At 56.4% G+C, this 16,350-nt stretch overlaps 1 protein-coding gene across 1 annotated transcript in view; it reads right to left on the bottom strand.

Moving 5' to 3' along the window:
• TMEM132E (transmembrane protein 132E) overlaps positions 1-16,350 on the bottom strand; it is a 53,596-nt gene that overhangs the window by 31,277 nt on the left and 5,969 nt on the right. The window contains exon 4 of the mRNA XM_014796358.2: positions 13,771-13,860. Coding sequence (XP_014651844.1) covers positions 13,771-13,860 — 90 coding nt within the window. The remainder of the gene's footprint in view (positions 1-13,770; positions 13,861-16,350) is intronic.

Here is a 16,350-nt window from a genome sequence, read left to right as displayed (position 1 = left end):
GTGGGGGAGGAGGTGGGGAAGGAGGTGGGGAGGAGGTGGGGGAGGAGGTGGGGGGTGGAGGTGGGGAGGAGGTGGGGGGTGGAGGTGGGGAGGAGGTGGGGGGAGGAGGTGGGGGAGGGAGAGGTCAGGTGACAGGGCTCTGGGTGGAAGGAGGGCAGCCCCTCTGCGTGAGGCAGGGGGACCAGAGGGGGACTAGGCCCGGTGGGTGACCACAGTGAGAAAGCTGTGGGGTTTCCAAAGGAGACGGTGGATGGGTGGCCTGGTCTGGCACTCCGGGCTCTGAGCACGGCTGAGACAGCGCAGGGGGAGGGCTGCCCACAGGGGCCCACGGCTGACGGCTGTGGGCCTTGAAGAGGAGCCGCAATGAGGCTGACAAGGCAGATTCGGGGGGCATGGGGACACCGAGGGGAAAGAGCTGGCCAGGGGCAGACCGTGCCCAGACCACACCCAGGGAAGGAATGGCCCCTGGGGCTCCCTCTAGGGTCCAGTCCTGCTCAGCATCACCACCAGCCATCACTGCATCCCCTGTCCGCTGGATGCCTGTGAGCAGTGGGCACAGCACACATCCCTTCTCCCCATGGCACCTGGCGTGGCGTGGAGGTTTATTAAATACGACCAGCAAAGCAACGCTTGGCTGGGCCTCCATGGAGCATATCCAAACAGTGTGCGGGCAGGGGAGCTGTCTCCTCCCTGTGTGACCTCAGACAGGCTGTGCCCTCCCTGGGCCTCAGTCTGCCCACTAGTAATAATAGGAGGGGGCTGAGCTGGCCCCTCCCTGGGTCCCTTTAGCCCTGAGAGCTGCCCCACGGCTCCCGGTGGTCTGTGAGTCTGTCACCCTCCAGCTTCCTGCCCTAAAGGCAGCAGCACCCACAGGCTGGGGGATCTGAGATCACATACATCAAGATGCAAGGTGGCTTCTCCTCAAAGGGTCTCCTCCACTTGTCACTACCCTGCACTCAGACCCTCGTCTACCCCACTTTCCATCAGCCTAGATGCGACCACAAAGATGACTTAATGCAGGAGCTTAACACCAGGAAACGACCTCCGGGCCCTGCACAGGCCATCTGGTTCACCCTGGCCCATGTGAGCCGGGCTCGGCCAGGGGGACACATCTTATGGGAAGACCTCCCGAGGGGGCAATGCCACCACCCAGCCCTGTGCAGCTGGCTCCAGGGTTTTGCATTAGCACTTCCGGGAAGATCTCCCGAGAGGGGACTCAGATCTCTCTCTGCAGACGGTCCACCTACTTCCTTCCCACTTGGACCTGCTTCCCCATCTTCTGCCCTTGGTGTAAATGACTCTGGTCTCACGATGGGTAAAGGAAGCCATCTGGTGGGATCTGAAGGGGCAGCTCGACTATTTCCATGGTGGACGCTGGCCCTGCTGGGGCACTGCTCCAGAGTCTCTTCTCCCCCAGACCTCCCCAGGAACCACTGCCCTGGGTGGTGCCCTCCCTGTGCTCTGAGTGTGAGGCCCAGATTGGCTCCATGGGGATGAAGTCTGAGCTGCAGCCTCCTGCAGCGGACACTATGAAGTTCTGGATCTTCCTCGTCCCTGCCAGTCTCTCATTGTGGCGAAGGTCCCATCTGCTCTCACTGTTCAGAATGGAGGTGGAGAGGGAGCCCTCTGTTTCCCAGGCATGGAGGAGAGAAAGGCCTCTTCCCTTTCCACCCACCCCTCCCCCCAGGATGACTTGTCAAATGTGAGGGCTGTAGGGTCCGAGCCCAACGTCCCCTGCAGGCCCTGCAATGCTAGAGATGGGGAAACTGAGGCCTAGAGGAGTGAAGGGGCCCATCCGAGCTCACACAGCTCAGGGTGGACAGAGCTGTGTCTCAGTCTGGGGATGGGGCCTCTGACTGGCTCGCCTAAAATGCTGCAGCTCCTGCCCCTCTTTGGGGTGAGGCCAGGTCCGGGCACAGCCCTGCTACGCCTGCTCTAGAGACAGACAGGCCCATTCTTGCAGGGCCCAGCTTCCAGGCACACTACTGTCCCTTCTAGAAGACTGTGTCCTCTCTTTGGCTGGGAGGCCAAGTAGAGGCAACTAGCTTTTCTCTGGAGACACCAATTTTTGTCCCTGCCTCCCTTTTCTTATGAAAGGTGGAGTCTGATGGGGTGGGGAAGTAGTTTCCAAACTGTGTTCCTTGGAACCTCTCAGGGGCCCTGGCTGCAGGGCTCCCCTTGGCCAGACTGCAGACGGAGTGCCTTGAGGGAATTGTAGTCCAAATGGTGCGGTGAGAGAGCACTGGACCAGGGCTCCGAATGCCGGGCTCACATCCCTTCTCTTCTGCTATCTTGGAGCCATCTCCTCCCTAGAGGTCCCCCGACTGCTCATCTGTGGAATGGGGATTAACCCTGCCTGACCTAACTTACAGGGCAGCCCCAGGGATGACAGCTGTGGAGGCCCTCAGGCAGTACAGCGGGAGGGGTCACAAGGTTCAGGACTGTCCCTGAGCCGGGAGCTTTGGGATGGGGGTGGGAGAGAGACAGCCGTGTAGCCAGGGCACTGCCTCCCTGCTCCTTCCTTCCTCGGAGGCCCCAGAGGGGCCGGAGCCATTACAGAGAAGGGACTGCAAGTCGACAAAGACAAATTGGCTTAATTGACCCAAATTAGCAGCAGGGAGGGCCCCGATGGCCCAGCTTCTGGAACATTTAATCACTGTCATCCTGTGTGGTCAGGGACTGCCCCCGCCCCCAAGGCCAGCAGGGTCATCTCCCCTGTGAATGGCCGCCTCTCTGGAGTCCTTCATCAGCAGGAAGTAGGGCTGGGACTTTGCGGACAAAGACAGCCTCCAGCGCCAGGTCAGAGCTCCCTGCAGAGCTGAGCCTGGCGTCAGAAAGACAGCCTGGCTGGGATGGGGCAGCCCTGGGAGCTGGGGGGTCTCTCCCAAGCCCTTCATTCTGAGGTCAGTGGCTGCCCTTGGAGAGGGAGGGATCCGGGGGGCCGACTGGATGGCAAGCTGACAGTCACACCTCCTCGGAGATGCTGCCCCCCTCCTGCACTTGACAGAGGCTCACGGAAGGGAAGGTGCTGCCTGGGCCTCCCACCCCTTCCGCTCCCCTCTCTCCAGCTTTCCACTGTGCTCCTTTACATCGCTGGGGTGATGGTCAGGTTGGGGTCCCCTGAAAACCTTCAGAAGGTGCAAGCCAGAGTCCTCCTTGGCCTCTGGTGACACTCTCCCCAGCATTCCTGTCGCAGTTACTGCCGAAACCCTGCACCGTGAGAAGGCAGGAGGACACTTCCCCACCCCTATACTCTCCTGGTGTCTGCCTGCTGCCTGCTGGGGACGGTCCCCCTCCCTTCCCACAGCAAACACTGATAGAGTGCCCACTGTGAGCTGGGCCTGGGCCCAGGGGCTCTGGGGCAGGTGGTCCCATGACCTCATGGCCTCCCCCTCATGGTTGCCCCTCTCTGGCTACAGCTGTATTTTCCTGATTGGAAGCATCGACCCGCCAGAGCTGTCCTGGCCACCCAGACAAGACTAGGTACTCTGATGCTCTGGGTACGTCATGGCTCCTCCCTGGGCCCCCAGCTCTGCTGAGGCCACCCCCTAACTCCTGCTCCTCTGACCCAGGGCTCTGCCTGCCCTCGACGTATCAGCCTTGTCTGGCTCTTCCCTCTTGCTTCTCTCCTCAACTGCTTCTCTCCTCACTTGGGCCGTCCTTCCTCTGACCATGCTCCACTCTGCCGTCTCCAGAAACACTCCAGTGGGTTCAATTCGGGTCCTGGTATTACACCTCTGTGCAGACCCCCAAGGGTGGATTCCATGCTGGTGCATTGAGAGCAGTGCATCTCTCTCTCTCACTCACACACACACACACACACACACACACACGCTCCAACTTATAAATGGGCTGCTTATCAAAAGTTCTTTGGAAATCGGCCATTAGAACTTGCAAACACATTTCAACACCTTTCTCTATAGAGACAATATTATCAATAGCTGTTGCATTCCCAGGATAGCCCACCAAACAGAGTCGACCTATAATTCATTCAATAAATATTTATCGAGCACCTGCTATGTGTATAATGAGACTGAACAGTGGTCCTAGGAGCCTTACCCTGAGTTCTTCCTGGAACAGAGGACTAGGTGAGAGAGAGAAAGAGAAGGAGAGAAAATGAAAAGAATTTCCCTCCAAATCATTCAGAAATAGGACAGGTCCATCATCAACACCTTTTCCAAACTCCTCCTCCTTCCCAGGCTGCTCCCCTCTGGCCCCCAGGGCCTCCAAGTCTCCTCTCTCAACTGGGGCCCCCAGCCTTGGGGCATCCCCTCTAGGCCTGTCCCCGCTCTAGGCAGCTTTATAAAAAAATGCAGGTCCCCAGGTCCCTCCCACCCATCCTAATTCAGAAGGTCCGGGTGGGTCCTGAGAAGGTGATTCCTGCCCCACTCCCCCCAAGTTTAGGAAATCTTGCTCGAGTCGTGAGTCTCAATCAGGGTCTTCCTTTACTTGGAGCCCAAGCTGCCCCCAGATTAGTGAATTCAGAATCTCTGGGGATGGGACCCGAGGCACTAGCATTTTAAAAAACTTCTGAACGTGCAGCCAAGATGGAGAACCACTGCCTGAGCTAGTCCACGTCTCACAGAAGTTTTGCCTTTCCCTACACCTGAATCCACAGATTCCCCAAACTCACCCCTGCCCTCTCCTCTCCCCTCCCCCTGCATTGCAGGCTGGAAGCGGCAGCCTCAGACATTCACTTTGCAGATGTCACCAATGAGGTTTTTATGCTCTAAAAGCCCCGACGCAGAGGCCACCATCAGACAAACTGGTCCTGAAGGTGAGGACAGGACGCATTCCATGCTCATGCGACTGACCACCGACCCCTGGACAGTGCGTGGTTGAGCAACACACGAGCAGGCGCCCACGGTGGGGTGTTCCTTATGCAGGTTTCCAGAATGTGAATGAGTCATCATCCTGCTCTGATTCTCCCTACACCCTCTTGTGGTGGAGAAACCCCATCTCTGTTTCTTCTGAGGTGACCCACTCTGGGCAGCCCCAGGAACCCCACTCCCACTCCATCTTAAAAGTTTTTGCCTAAGGCTTGCGATGTTCCCTTTGGCTCCCTCCCTCTCTGTTTCTTCTTGGGACCCACATCCGTTCTCCACTGTGATACTTATTTCCATCCGCGTGGACTTGGCCCGAGTGAGTGTCTGTGGGATCTGGGATGGCGAGTCCACATCTTGGGTCACTGAAGTTTGGCTGAATGTGAATATGTGAGGCTGGAGGCCAGAGGCTATGCTCCGGCTGCAGAGGCTGGACCAGATCACTCTGCATGTCTTCCAGCTGGGGGGTCTGGAGGTCTGGAGGTCACCACTTCCCCACCCCGTGGAACCCCTAAACTGCTGGCCCAGGCCGGGCGCCAGCCTGGGTCCTGCAGGCTCACGCTCAGCACAGGAGCATCCCCAAGTTGGTGGAAAGTGATTTCACATGTGTAACAATTATTCACTTAATTGGGTTCCAATTAAATGGGAGAGGAAGCAGAGGGCTGTGTCTGTTTGTTCTCCTTCCTCCTTCTGCACATCAGAGGGAGGGCGGGGAGGAGGACAAAAGGGCTTTATCTGATCTGGAACAATCCCGCCTTCTGTGGGGCGGGCAGGGCTGTCCTGGGGTTGGCCCACTTGCCTCCTTCTGAGTGGCTCTCATGCCTGCATTTCTGTTCTAGGGCTGGACTCACTCAAGGGTCCTAGGGGTGCTGGGTGCCCAGACAAGAGCCAGTTCTTCTCATGGGTTTCACCTGCACTGGGAAACTGAGGGGAGTCCCAGGGAATCGGGGGTAGAGAGGAGAAGGGGCTGCCCCCATCAATCAGCACTACCCAGGCCCCCCAATGGCGGAGTGGAAAGGGCCTCAGGGGTGGATTAAGGGGACCCAGGGCTTGCCAGCTGGGGGTGTCCCCAGGGCTCCCATGGGGTGACAAGGGAAGGTGGGACAGATGGGGCTTCAGGAAGACACCTCCACTCTCCATCCAACCAGCAGCTCTGCTTTGATCTGTATCATATATTATCTGTATTATATACATTTCATGCATTCCATAGAATATATATTATATATTATCATGTATTATCTATTATATATATTATGTACTTCCCTGGCCAAAAAAAAAAAAAAAAAGTCAGTCACCGATTGAGTCCAATCCTGTCACATCTCAGAAAGGGAAACTGAGGCCCAGAAGGGGGAAGGGACTCGCTCAAAGCCACACCACCATTTAGGGGCTAGGTTGCTAGGATCAAGATCTGCTGGCCCTGATCTCAGCCCCAGGGGCCAGGAGATGTGGGGCTCCACCAGCAGGAAGTGAGGAGGGGGCTGTGGGTGGAGATTATGATGGAAGTGTGGGCCGGGCCAGGGTCTCATAGAGCTGGGGGGCCCTCCCACCTCTGGCCTCTGCTTCCCCACACTGGAAAGAGGCCAGGGTCATGATGGTGGCCACGGGCTGAGGCTGGGTTCATGTCCAGAGGCATGTGCCCCAGCTGGCCCTTTGGCCGGATGCCCTACCTCAAGGAGAACCAGGCCCAGATCTGGGGGCCCTGGTCAGAGGTGCGCCTCAAAGGGGCCAAATCTGCAGAAGGACACGTGTCCAGTCAGTGTCTGGCGCACAGTAGGTATTCAGAAAGCTCTGTAGAATGAATGAATGAATGAATGCTGGACTGAATCAATGAAATAGAGCCCAGTCTAAGAATCAGGACCCAGATCTCTAATGTGGGGTGGAGGAAATGAGGCTCTGTAAGGAAGTGGTTGCAGAAGAGGAAAGTTAGAACCAGAGGGGCTTCTGAGTGCCCCCCGCAGCCCTGCCCCCAGAGAATCCCCTGTCTGAGGGGGCAGGCACCGCCTCTGCTGGGGAAGCCCCTAGTCTGATGAGAGAGGCACCTTCTTCTCTGGAGAAGCCCCAGACTGATGAGGCAGGCACAGCTCCCTGGGGAGAGCCCCGAGTCTGGTGGGGGGCAGGGTCTCAGAGGCAGCTCCCCCTTCCCAGGTTTGGAGCGGAGGGCCGTGTGTCTGGGTTCTCGGCAGAAAGGAGCCGGGAGCCGCGGGCAGGCAGCAGGGGAGCCATCGACATTCTGGTCAGGCAGCCAGTCGCTGAGTTATTATTATTTCCTTTTTTTTTGAGCTACTTAGAGCAATTTACAGAAATCATTTAGGGGCCGTTTAGGGAGAAGAGAAAAGATGAAGGCCTGTAAAGGCAGGGCCTGGGGAAGGTTTTATGCAGATCAGCTCTGCAAGGATATGGAGAAGGAGAATCTGGGTTCCGAGGGGTGTGGGAGGGGGAGGACCCGCAGGGCTCTAGTCTGACAAATCTGACTGGGAGACCCGGAGGCAGCAGCAAGGGACCAAGGAAAAGGCATAAGCAGGGAGCGTATGTTGGGCAGAGACACATGAGGAGGAGGGAAGCTGGCACCAGTGGATGAGCCAGCCACTCCATGCCTCACTTTCCCTTTTTGTAATTGGGGCGCCTGCATGGGTGAGGCACTGGGACCAAGCTGAACAGGTGTGATGCTTCCTCTATGATATTGGGGGTTGGGAGAGGGGTTTTGTGACTTAGAGCCACAGAGTCAGGGGGTTAGGGCCCAGGGGGAGCGGAAGACAATGTCTGCAGCCAGAGTCCATTCTGCCTCTTCCTGTCTGTGACCTGGGCCAGTCCCACCCCCTCGCTGAGCCTCAGTTTCGTCATCCACATAATGCGGATCTTGATTAGCAGTTTCACAGGTGAGGCTTACCTGTGACAAAGTGATAAAGGGTGAGGTGGCCATTTTGCACTTCTAAGGGCTCTGCACTCCTTGGTCATGGTGGGGAACTTCGGGGGTGAGAACCTGACCCTCAAATACCCCCTCCTCCCGCCTACCCCCCAGACAGGAGAAGTCGCTCTTCTAAGGCTGGACAAGGACACACTTGCCTTCACTGGGCTGGGATCAGAGGCCGGAACCACATGCCTGGGGAATGCAGGTCCTGTGTGTGTTTGTGTGTGTGTGTGTGTGCACGTGTGTCATGTGGGAGGGAGAGGAGGAGGGGGCCCGGGGAGGGAAATGGAGGGAAAATAAAACCAGTGGCACATTTAGCAAAGCCTTCCCCACAGTTCACATTTCCTGCTGTCTGTGATGTGATTACCGGAGATGGAATCTGGTTACTCTGAGTAAACATCATGTCTGCCGAGGCGCATCCCCGAGATACAGCCCCTGGGGAAGCCAGAGGTGGGGGGGGGCACCCTGATCTGTGACCAACCAGCTTTCTCCAGTGATTGTTGGCCATGCTGCCCACCCCCACATCCCCCCACACCTCCAACACCTGCACGCAAAACCTCTGAAGACACAACAACAAGCCCAGTGGCCTGTGGGGCAGGGACCCGGGTCTCAGGCCTGGCTTTGCCATGCCTGACTGCTGTGTGACCTAGGCTGAGCTCTTTCTCCTCTCTGGACCTCAGTCTTCTCATCTTTCAAATAGGGATGTTGAGGATGAGAGGGGCCCGCAGCGCCCATCGAGCTCCCTTGACTCAAGTTTCTTGGACTTTAAGTGTCTCAGCTCACTGAGTGGCCCCTCTGTGCCACAGTCCAGAGAGGATGTCAGAGTGCAAATCAGCTTCCAGAGCACTCAACAAGCACTGAGGGAGTGCCGGCCGCATGCAGGGCCCCTTCAGGAGATCACACCTGTCCCCCTTCCCTGGGGCAGCACTTCAATAGTGATAGCAATCACAGTCTCTCCTGTCTATCAAGCATCCAGGCAATGCTGGGTGCTTTACGTCCATGAGCTCATTCCATCCCCATCATCTAAGAAGTAGGTGCTGTTTGTTACTAGCCCATTTACAGATATGACGACTGAGGCTCAGGGAACAGAAGTGACTCCCCCCACGCTGGTGGCAGAGCCCAGCTTCCCTAACTGCGGGGCTGTGCTCTTTCTAGCACCCTGCGGTAGCTGGGTGGGCGGGGCTCTGGACAAAATGGTCACCCCACAATGCTGCTGGCACTCAACTTAGCGGTGCATATAGATTTTGGCAGTGGCTGCTGCAAAACAACAGGAAGCTACACTTGCCCCTCTCCAAAGTCCAGGGGAGGCCAGTCATTTGTACCTCTGCCACCCTGGCATTGATTACACTGCACTGGAATTGTCTGCATCCTTGCCCCACATTAGCCCATAACCATCTCCTCCCTGCTGTGTGACCAGTGTTTGTCACCGTGCTTGGCGTGGGGCAGGCGTGAATAAAACTACAGCCACCTTTTATGGAGCACTTACTACAAGCCAGGTACCGCCCAAGCTCATTACATGTATTAATTCGTTTATTCATTACCACAGCCCTATAAAGAAGGAACTCTTATTATCCCCTTTTATAGGAATGAAAACTGAGCCACAGAGCAGTGAAGTAATTTTCCCAAGACCACAAAGCCAGGATATGGTGGATGATTGTATGAATGAATGAATGAATGAGTGAATGAAGGAATAAGTGTCCCCCCTCTGGTCCGTCACCCGTTTAGCTCCCAGATCTCTCTTCCTAGTGGCTCCCCGGGTGGAAAGGACGAGAGGATGGGCAGGAGCAACCTTCTGACTCATTCATTCCACAAATCTGTATTGAGCATCACCTCTGTGCCAGGCACCAGTCACGTGTTGGAAAGCCAGCAGTGAACAAAGAAATGTGGCCCCCACTCTCAGGGGCTCCCATTCTACTGGGGGCAGGGGGTGTCAGTCTATGACAAGCAGACACATAACTACACAGTATGTCAGGGGGAGGGAGGCGGAGCTGGGCGGGGGGACGGAGTGAGGGTGGGCAGGCTATTCTGGATGGGGGCGGCCAGGGAGGGCCACTCGGGTAAGATGCATTTGAGTGGAGGCCTGAAGGAGGTAAGGGGATGAGTGATGCTTATTTGGGGGAAAAGGCCAGGCAGAGGGGCAGCAAGAGTCAAGTCCCCGAGGCTCAGTGCCTGGCATGTGTGAGGATAGCGAGGAGGACACTGGCTGGAGACGAGCAGGTGGGAAGGAAGATACGGTCACAGAGGCATTGTCTGGAAGAGGACAGATCATGCCAGCCTCGTCAGCCACGGTGAGGACTCTGGCGCTGGCTCTCCATGCGGCGGAGGGTTCTGAGCAGGAGAGTGACTTATCTGCCCCATGTTTCCAGGATCTCCCGGCAGAAGGGGAAGGAAAGTGGCCTCTGGGAGCTCCATGAATGGAGTCACCATGGCCAGCATGAACCACGCCAGGGCTGGGGAGGAGCTAAGCAGTCTCCATGCCGGGCGGGGAACCTCCAAGGGCAGCAGAGAGGACAGTGGCCCAGTTCCCCAGGCCCCAGAGCACTGACTCCAGGGCCCTAGACGTAGCTCTGAGGGAGAGTTCGGTACGGGAGCACCCAGCCCTGGGCTGTCCAGGATGGCAGCCACTCGCCGCACGTGGCTGTGTAGCAACTGGAATCGAGATGTGCTGCTGTAAGCGTAAAATGCATAGGGGATTTCAAAGATTTAATACAAAATTTAAAAAAGACTGTGAAATATCTCATTAATAATTTTTATACCACTTACATGTTGAAATGATCTTTTGGATATATTGATTAAAATATATTATTAAAATTCATTTCACTTGTTTCTTTTTATTTTTTCTTACGTGATAACTAAAAAAAAAAATTAAATAACACATGTGGCTCATGGTATATTTCCACTGGACAGCACTGACCCAGCTCAGCCACCCTGATCTCAAAGACAGGAAACTCAACTCCAGCGGGAGGAAAGGATTTGTCCGAGGCCGCGCAGTCAGCCGAGAGACCGACAATGCAGCACAGAACACCTGCGGGAGAGGAGGAATGAGGTGGGAGGCTGGGGAGCTGAGGGGCCCTTGGGGTGGATCGGGTTGTTTGTGGTGACTCCTAAGGGCTCCCGATGAATAATAAATGGTACAGTGACCAGGGCCTGAGTTCTGACCCTGCCGGCAGGGGGCATCACCTCAGATACCCCGCCCCCAACACCCCCAGGGGATGGGTCTGCTTTCCTTCCTACTGTTTGCAGATGAGGAATCTGAGAATGAAGAGTGAGAGGAGTTAGCTGTGGGACCATGGTCTCCTCGAGCCTTCAGGCTGCAGGATGCATCAGAGCAAGTGTTTCAGGGACACCCGGCTCCGGCTCCGTGTCAGAAACTCCCCAAAACCCTAGACCTGATTCTGGCAAAGGCTCTGGCTGCCTGGGGAGGCAGGGCTGCCTGCCTTGTCGGTGTACAAGCAGCCCTTATGCCCACCCTGGGGCTGCCGTGGAGGAGATGCAAATCTTAGGAAGCCCTGGCCTCGCCGGCCGGGTACCACCCTGGCATTGCAGTGTAGCCAGCTGTGGCACCCAGGAAGGCCTCCTCCACCCCGGGCAGGAGAGGCACCAGGAACGGTGGGGGGTGATGCTGTGGCTGCTCCCCTGGGAAAGGAAGGAGGGAGGAAGGGAGCGAGGGAGAGGGGCCGGCAGCTGGCCACTGCAGTTTTTAAAATAAGAAGCATGTTGCTAGGAGGCATCAAGGGTCAGAAAAATAAGACCCCAAACAAAACAAAACAAAACAGCCCCACTACTACAAAGCAGCTCTCCGGGAAGTCCTTGGCATGGTCTTCGACGTGCTTCCCAGCAGCGAGGCCTGGCTCCGGGAGAGAACAGAGGGAAACAAACGGAACCCACCCGTCTACGAGCCCTCCAGCAGGCTCTCAGCCTTGGTGCTGGCACTTCTACACACGCTGTGGTATCTTGTCCTGGGGGCAGCCCGGCCCAAGAGATGATGCTACTACTCCCATTCTGCAGACGGGAAAGCTGAGGCTCAGGCGACAAGGCAGGCAGGTGCTCCCAGGTCACCCAGCCACACTGTCACCCGACTGGGATTCGAACCGACATTTGCGAGACCCCAAAACCCACCACCATTCTGTGACACGAGTGGTTCTTCTGAGGCTTTCTTGGAGCCCAAAGGCTGACAGTGATTCCTGAGCAGATCTGACCCCTCAGTGGTGAGGAGCGAGGAGGGAGGCTGGGCCTCTATTAAAAATAGCGAGGGAGATCTTGTCTCCCTCGGTTCTTCTACTCGGCCACGTTCCCCAGGAGTGCCGACTGGAGAAGCAAGTAGACACTCCTGTACCCCCGGGGCGTCAGTCAGCTGTGAGCCACAGGCAAGTCCCTTTCGCTCTCTGGGCCTTAGCTGCTGAAACAAGAAAGATGGCTTCAAACCCTGCGCTGTCTGCTGCAGGCTCTGTGCCTCTCATTCAGTCTTTCAGAGGCAAAACCAAGGAGCAGAAAAGAGAAGTCAGGCCGCTGGGAAGAGGCAGAGCCAGCACTCCCATCTGTCCCCCTGGTCCCAAGAGTGGGCTCTCTGCCATGTGGTGGGACCTCTGATGACTTCTAGTGGTCATTTCCTATCCCAAGAGCCCTCGGATCAGCTGCTGCCACAGCTTCCTTCAACACTGCTCCAACCTACAAATGGTCCCCAAGCAAGTCCTTCTGAGAACCCTGTCTCGATCCTGTCACTCCCTCACTCTATAACACTCAACAGCTCCCCAGCGCTGCATGGAACATAGGGTCAAAGTTCTGAGAGGTCTTAGGAGATCATCCAGGTAAAGAATTTCAACCATGTACCCTGCACATAGCCCACTATCCTGGTACACAGGCAGCCTTGGCTCTCCCCATACTGGACTCAGAGCTGGGAGGCCAGCGACGCTTCTTGCCCTGAGTTTCTGTCTTCCCCAGGGTATCAGCCACACAGTAGATGCTGACTGATGAGACTTTAGAGGCAGAATTCTCGAAGCTGGTTAAGGCCTCCTGAAGTGACACCTCCTCCATGAAGCCTCCCCCGATCCCTCCAACAGGTATAGGACTTCTCCCTCCACCACAGTAGCCCTTCCAACACGTCTATGACCACATTCCATCACAATCGGTGCAGACACAGCCCATCTCCCCAGCACACCACCTTAGAAGCTCCTCTTGGGACAGACACTGTATTTTCTTCATCTTTACACTTAACTCAGTGCCTGGCAGGTACTAACAATATTAATAACAATAATAATGACCACTGTCATTTGTGGACACTGAGCACGTGCCAGCACTATTCTAAATATTTGACATGGAATAATGACTCATTTACTCATCACAACCGCCCTAGAAGTTGGGTACCTTTATAATCATTTGCAGATGAGGACACTGAGACACAGAGTGGTTAAGTAACTTGCCCCAGATCACACAGGAAATGATGAAGCCAGGCAGTTTGGTTTTAGAGACAAGTGCAGGGAAAGGGTGAGGGTGGAGGAGGGCTGTGAGCATCAGGACCACGCCGAAACAGAACAGAGTCTCCCGCTGGCTCCACGGGAGTGACGCCTGGTGCCCAGCACAGGGCGTGCCACACAGTAGCTGCTCAGTTAATACAAGTGACTATTAAGATAACTAGATAGTCCCATAGCTGCTCAGACACAGGTGTGTGCTGAGTGGGGCTGGGGTGGGGAGGGCTTCCCAGGCAGGAGGGCTGCAGTGCCCGAGTGGGGAGCCCAGCCCTCTGCACTACACCAGTCCCCCGCTTCTCATCCCCCCACCTCCCCTGCGCCCGCCTCGCCTCCTTTCCCCAGCACTCCAGACCTCTCATGCGCGGGGCTGGCGGCCGGCAGTTTTTCTCCTGCCGAGAACAGCCACAGAAAATTGAGATCGTTTCTTTGCTGTGTTGGCAGCTGGGAAAATGGCAGTTTTTCCTATTTCCAATCCAAGAGTTCCTTCCTGTTGGACAAAAGCCCCATACGCCTGTCTCTCCCCAGGAGGGACAGGGCAGGGGAGAGCGTGGGTCGCCCCGGGGCAGGTCACCTCCTTGGCTAAGAGGCGTGGGCTGCAGTGGTCATGTGGAGGCAGGAGGCTGGCAGTGGCAGGAGTGCCACCAACTGAGCACTCGCAGACCTACAACAGGGACAAGCAGAGGGGTCAAAGCACGGGTAATCCGGAGTCACTGGGGGCACTCGGGGACCCGGGGAAGTCGGGCCTGCATCCCCTGCACACAGAGCCTGCAAACATCCTGGCTGTCACACCCCCAGAGCAGAGCGCTGTAAGACCCCTGTCCAAACAAGCGCATGTAACCCCCACACCCCGGAGCGAGTTTTCTGTAAAGGCAGATGATTAGCTAGAAAATCGGAATCTGCGAAAGGAACTGAAGATTGCTTAGCGTCCCAAATGCCCGGTGGAGATGAGGACACGGGCCTCTGGCCTCCATCGCGGAGGCGAGGTGGGGGTCTGAGCAAGAAGAGGCTGTGGGAGCACCTGGTGCCGCGGCCCCATTTTGCAGACAGGAGGCCAGGCCCACAGAGGAGAGGGGGCGGCCACACAGCCAGTCGGGCCGGGCAGGTCTGGAAACCAGCCTTGCCAGTCCTTGGGTGGTCTCTGCTTCAGTCTGCCCCCTGCACACCCTAATGGGGTGGCAGGAAAGGCAGCCACAGCCAGCACTGTGAGGGGCAAGAGCTGAAAGACAGCAGACAGTGGTCCCTCCCCGCGGCAGTGGGGTCCCGTCCCCATCCCAGCAGGTTGTGGAGCTCTGCAAGCCTGCAGCTGCGGGCCAGCGCGGCCCACTCCTGCTCCAAACCCCGCTATGGCTCCCCGTTTCACTCAGCCTACTAGTCAATGTTCTTCCTGGGGCCTCCCCCTCCCACCCCGTCTCCTCCCCCACCCCATCCTTCACTGTGTTCCCGCCCCTCCGGCCTCCGTGCTGTACCTTGACCGGTCAGGCCCACTCCTGCCCTAGGGCAGGTCCCTCTGCAATATTCACATATTCACTTAGCTTCCTCCCTCACCTCCTTCAAGTTGCTTAATGACACTTTCTCAAATGAGCATTCGTTTTAATACTGCACAACGCCCCCCAACACACACACACAACACTGGAACTCCCAATTCCTCTTACCCTACTTTCTTCTTATTTTCCTTAGCACTTGTTGCCTTCTAACATACTATATAATTTACTTATTTAACAGATTTATTATTTACTGTCTGCCTCCCCCTGCCCCCACAGGAGTATAGGCTCCAGGAGTGCAGGGGTTTCTGTTGTGTTCACGGATTATGACCAGTGCCTAGAACAGTGCCTGGCCCATAGTAAGCACTGACTGTATACTTGTTGAGTGACAGGGAAGGTGTCCACAGGGACAAGTGTGCGCACAAGTGTTCACTCATCGACTCATCTGACAAACCATGAGATGCCTCCTTTATTCCAGACATCCCAGGAGACCCAGAACACAGGGCAGGAAGAGGTCACACCCCTTCCAGGTCTAAACTAAATAGTAGTTCATCTGAGAATCAGGGCGGGCTTCCAGGAGGAAGTGTGGATACACTCCAGTCTGAAGGCTGAGTAGGAGACAGGGGTGGAAGAGTGTTCTGGTAAGAGGGAACAGTATGTCCAGAGACTCTGACACAGAAAAGAATGTGACTCATTCAAGGGACTGGAAGAAGCCTGGAGAGCAAGGGGGAGAGGAGCTGAAGACGAGACAGGAGAGATCAGCGGGGTCAGCTGGGGTGGGCCTTGCTCAGGTGGATGGGCCCGTGTGTCTGTCAGTCCGTGTCTGTGCTCATTCCCCATATGCGTGAGACAGAGAGGTATGGCAAGAAGACCTCCACAGGCAGGATCAGAAAACCCGACCCCAGAACTGGTGTGGCCAGGAATCTGTTGAGCCTCAGCTTTGCTCTCTGTAAAATGGGACCCCAATTGTGCCTTCAGTGGGCGGCTGCTGAGACTCAAACGAGGTCACGGCTCTGAGCTCCAAAGAGCTGCTAGAACTCTCGGTGTTACCAGGGTGTGCCCATGACTGAATGCGTATGCGGGCGAGTGGGCGCCTGCTCGGCCAGCTCCCACGGACATGCTCTCCTGCCGTGACAAGTCTGCTGCATCATCTGTACCAGGCCACCAAAAATACGCTGGCTTTTGGCTCAGAGCCAGGCTCCCTACAGCCCTAGGGGCTGGGGGCAGTGTAGGGGGAAGGCCTGCAAAGTAGGGTCCTACAACTTCTGGGCAGAGTGGTCATCTCGTCTCTCACCATCAGACCCTCACTGTGCAAGGGGACAAAGGCCATCTCTGAGGCTGGGGCTGCGCCTCCCTCGTCAGATGGGGGCCTCTCTGAAGACGAGACTGTGTCTCCCTTGTCATCCTGGGCACTCCCCAAGAGCAGGACCCATTTCCCTTCCTCCTCTTCTCTCCCTCAGAAAAGCAGAGAGGTTGTCCCTCAGTGTGATGGTAGCTGATTCTGTTTACGGTTTGGCTACCTCTGGAGCCATGCCCCTGGGGAGGGGTCAGGGTCAAGGGTGTCCTCGCTGCCTGTCCTCTCTTAGGGCCAGGGGCCTGCCCTGTAGGGTCTGATGTTGTTCAGACATGGATTCTTGGATGGAGATGCCACTGAGAACCTGGACCATTTT

This window comes from Ceratotherium simum, chromosome 16 (assembly GCF_057802395.1).
Source record: "Ceratotherium simum simum isolate JZ-2026a chromosome 16, ASM5780239v1, whole genome shotgun sequence".
NCBI lineage: Eukaryota > Metazoa > Chordata > Mammalia > Perissodactyla > Rhinocerotidae > Ceratotherium > Ceratotherium simum.
Note: the sequence above shows the minus strand (reverse complement) of the source record. Positions and strands in the feature narration are given on the sequence as shown.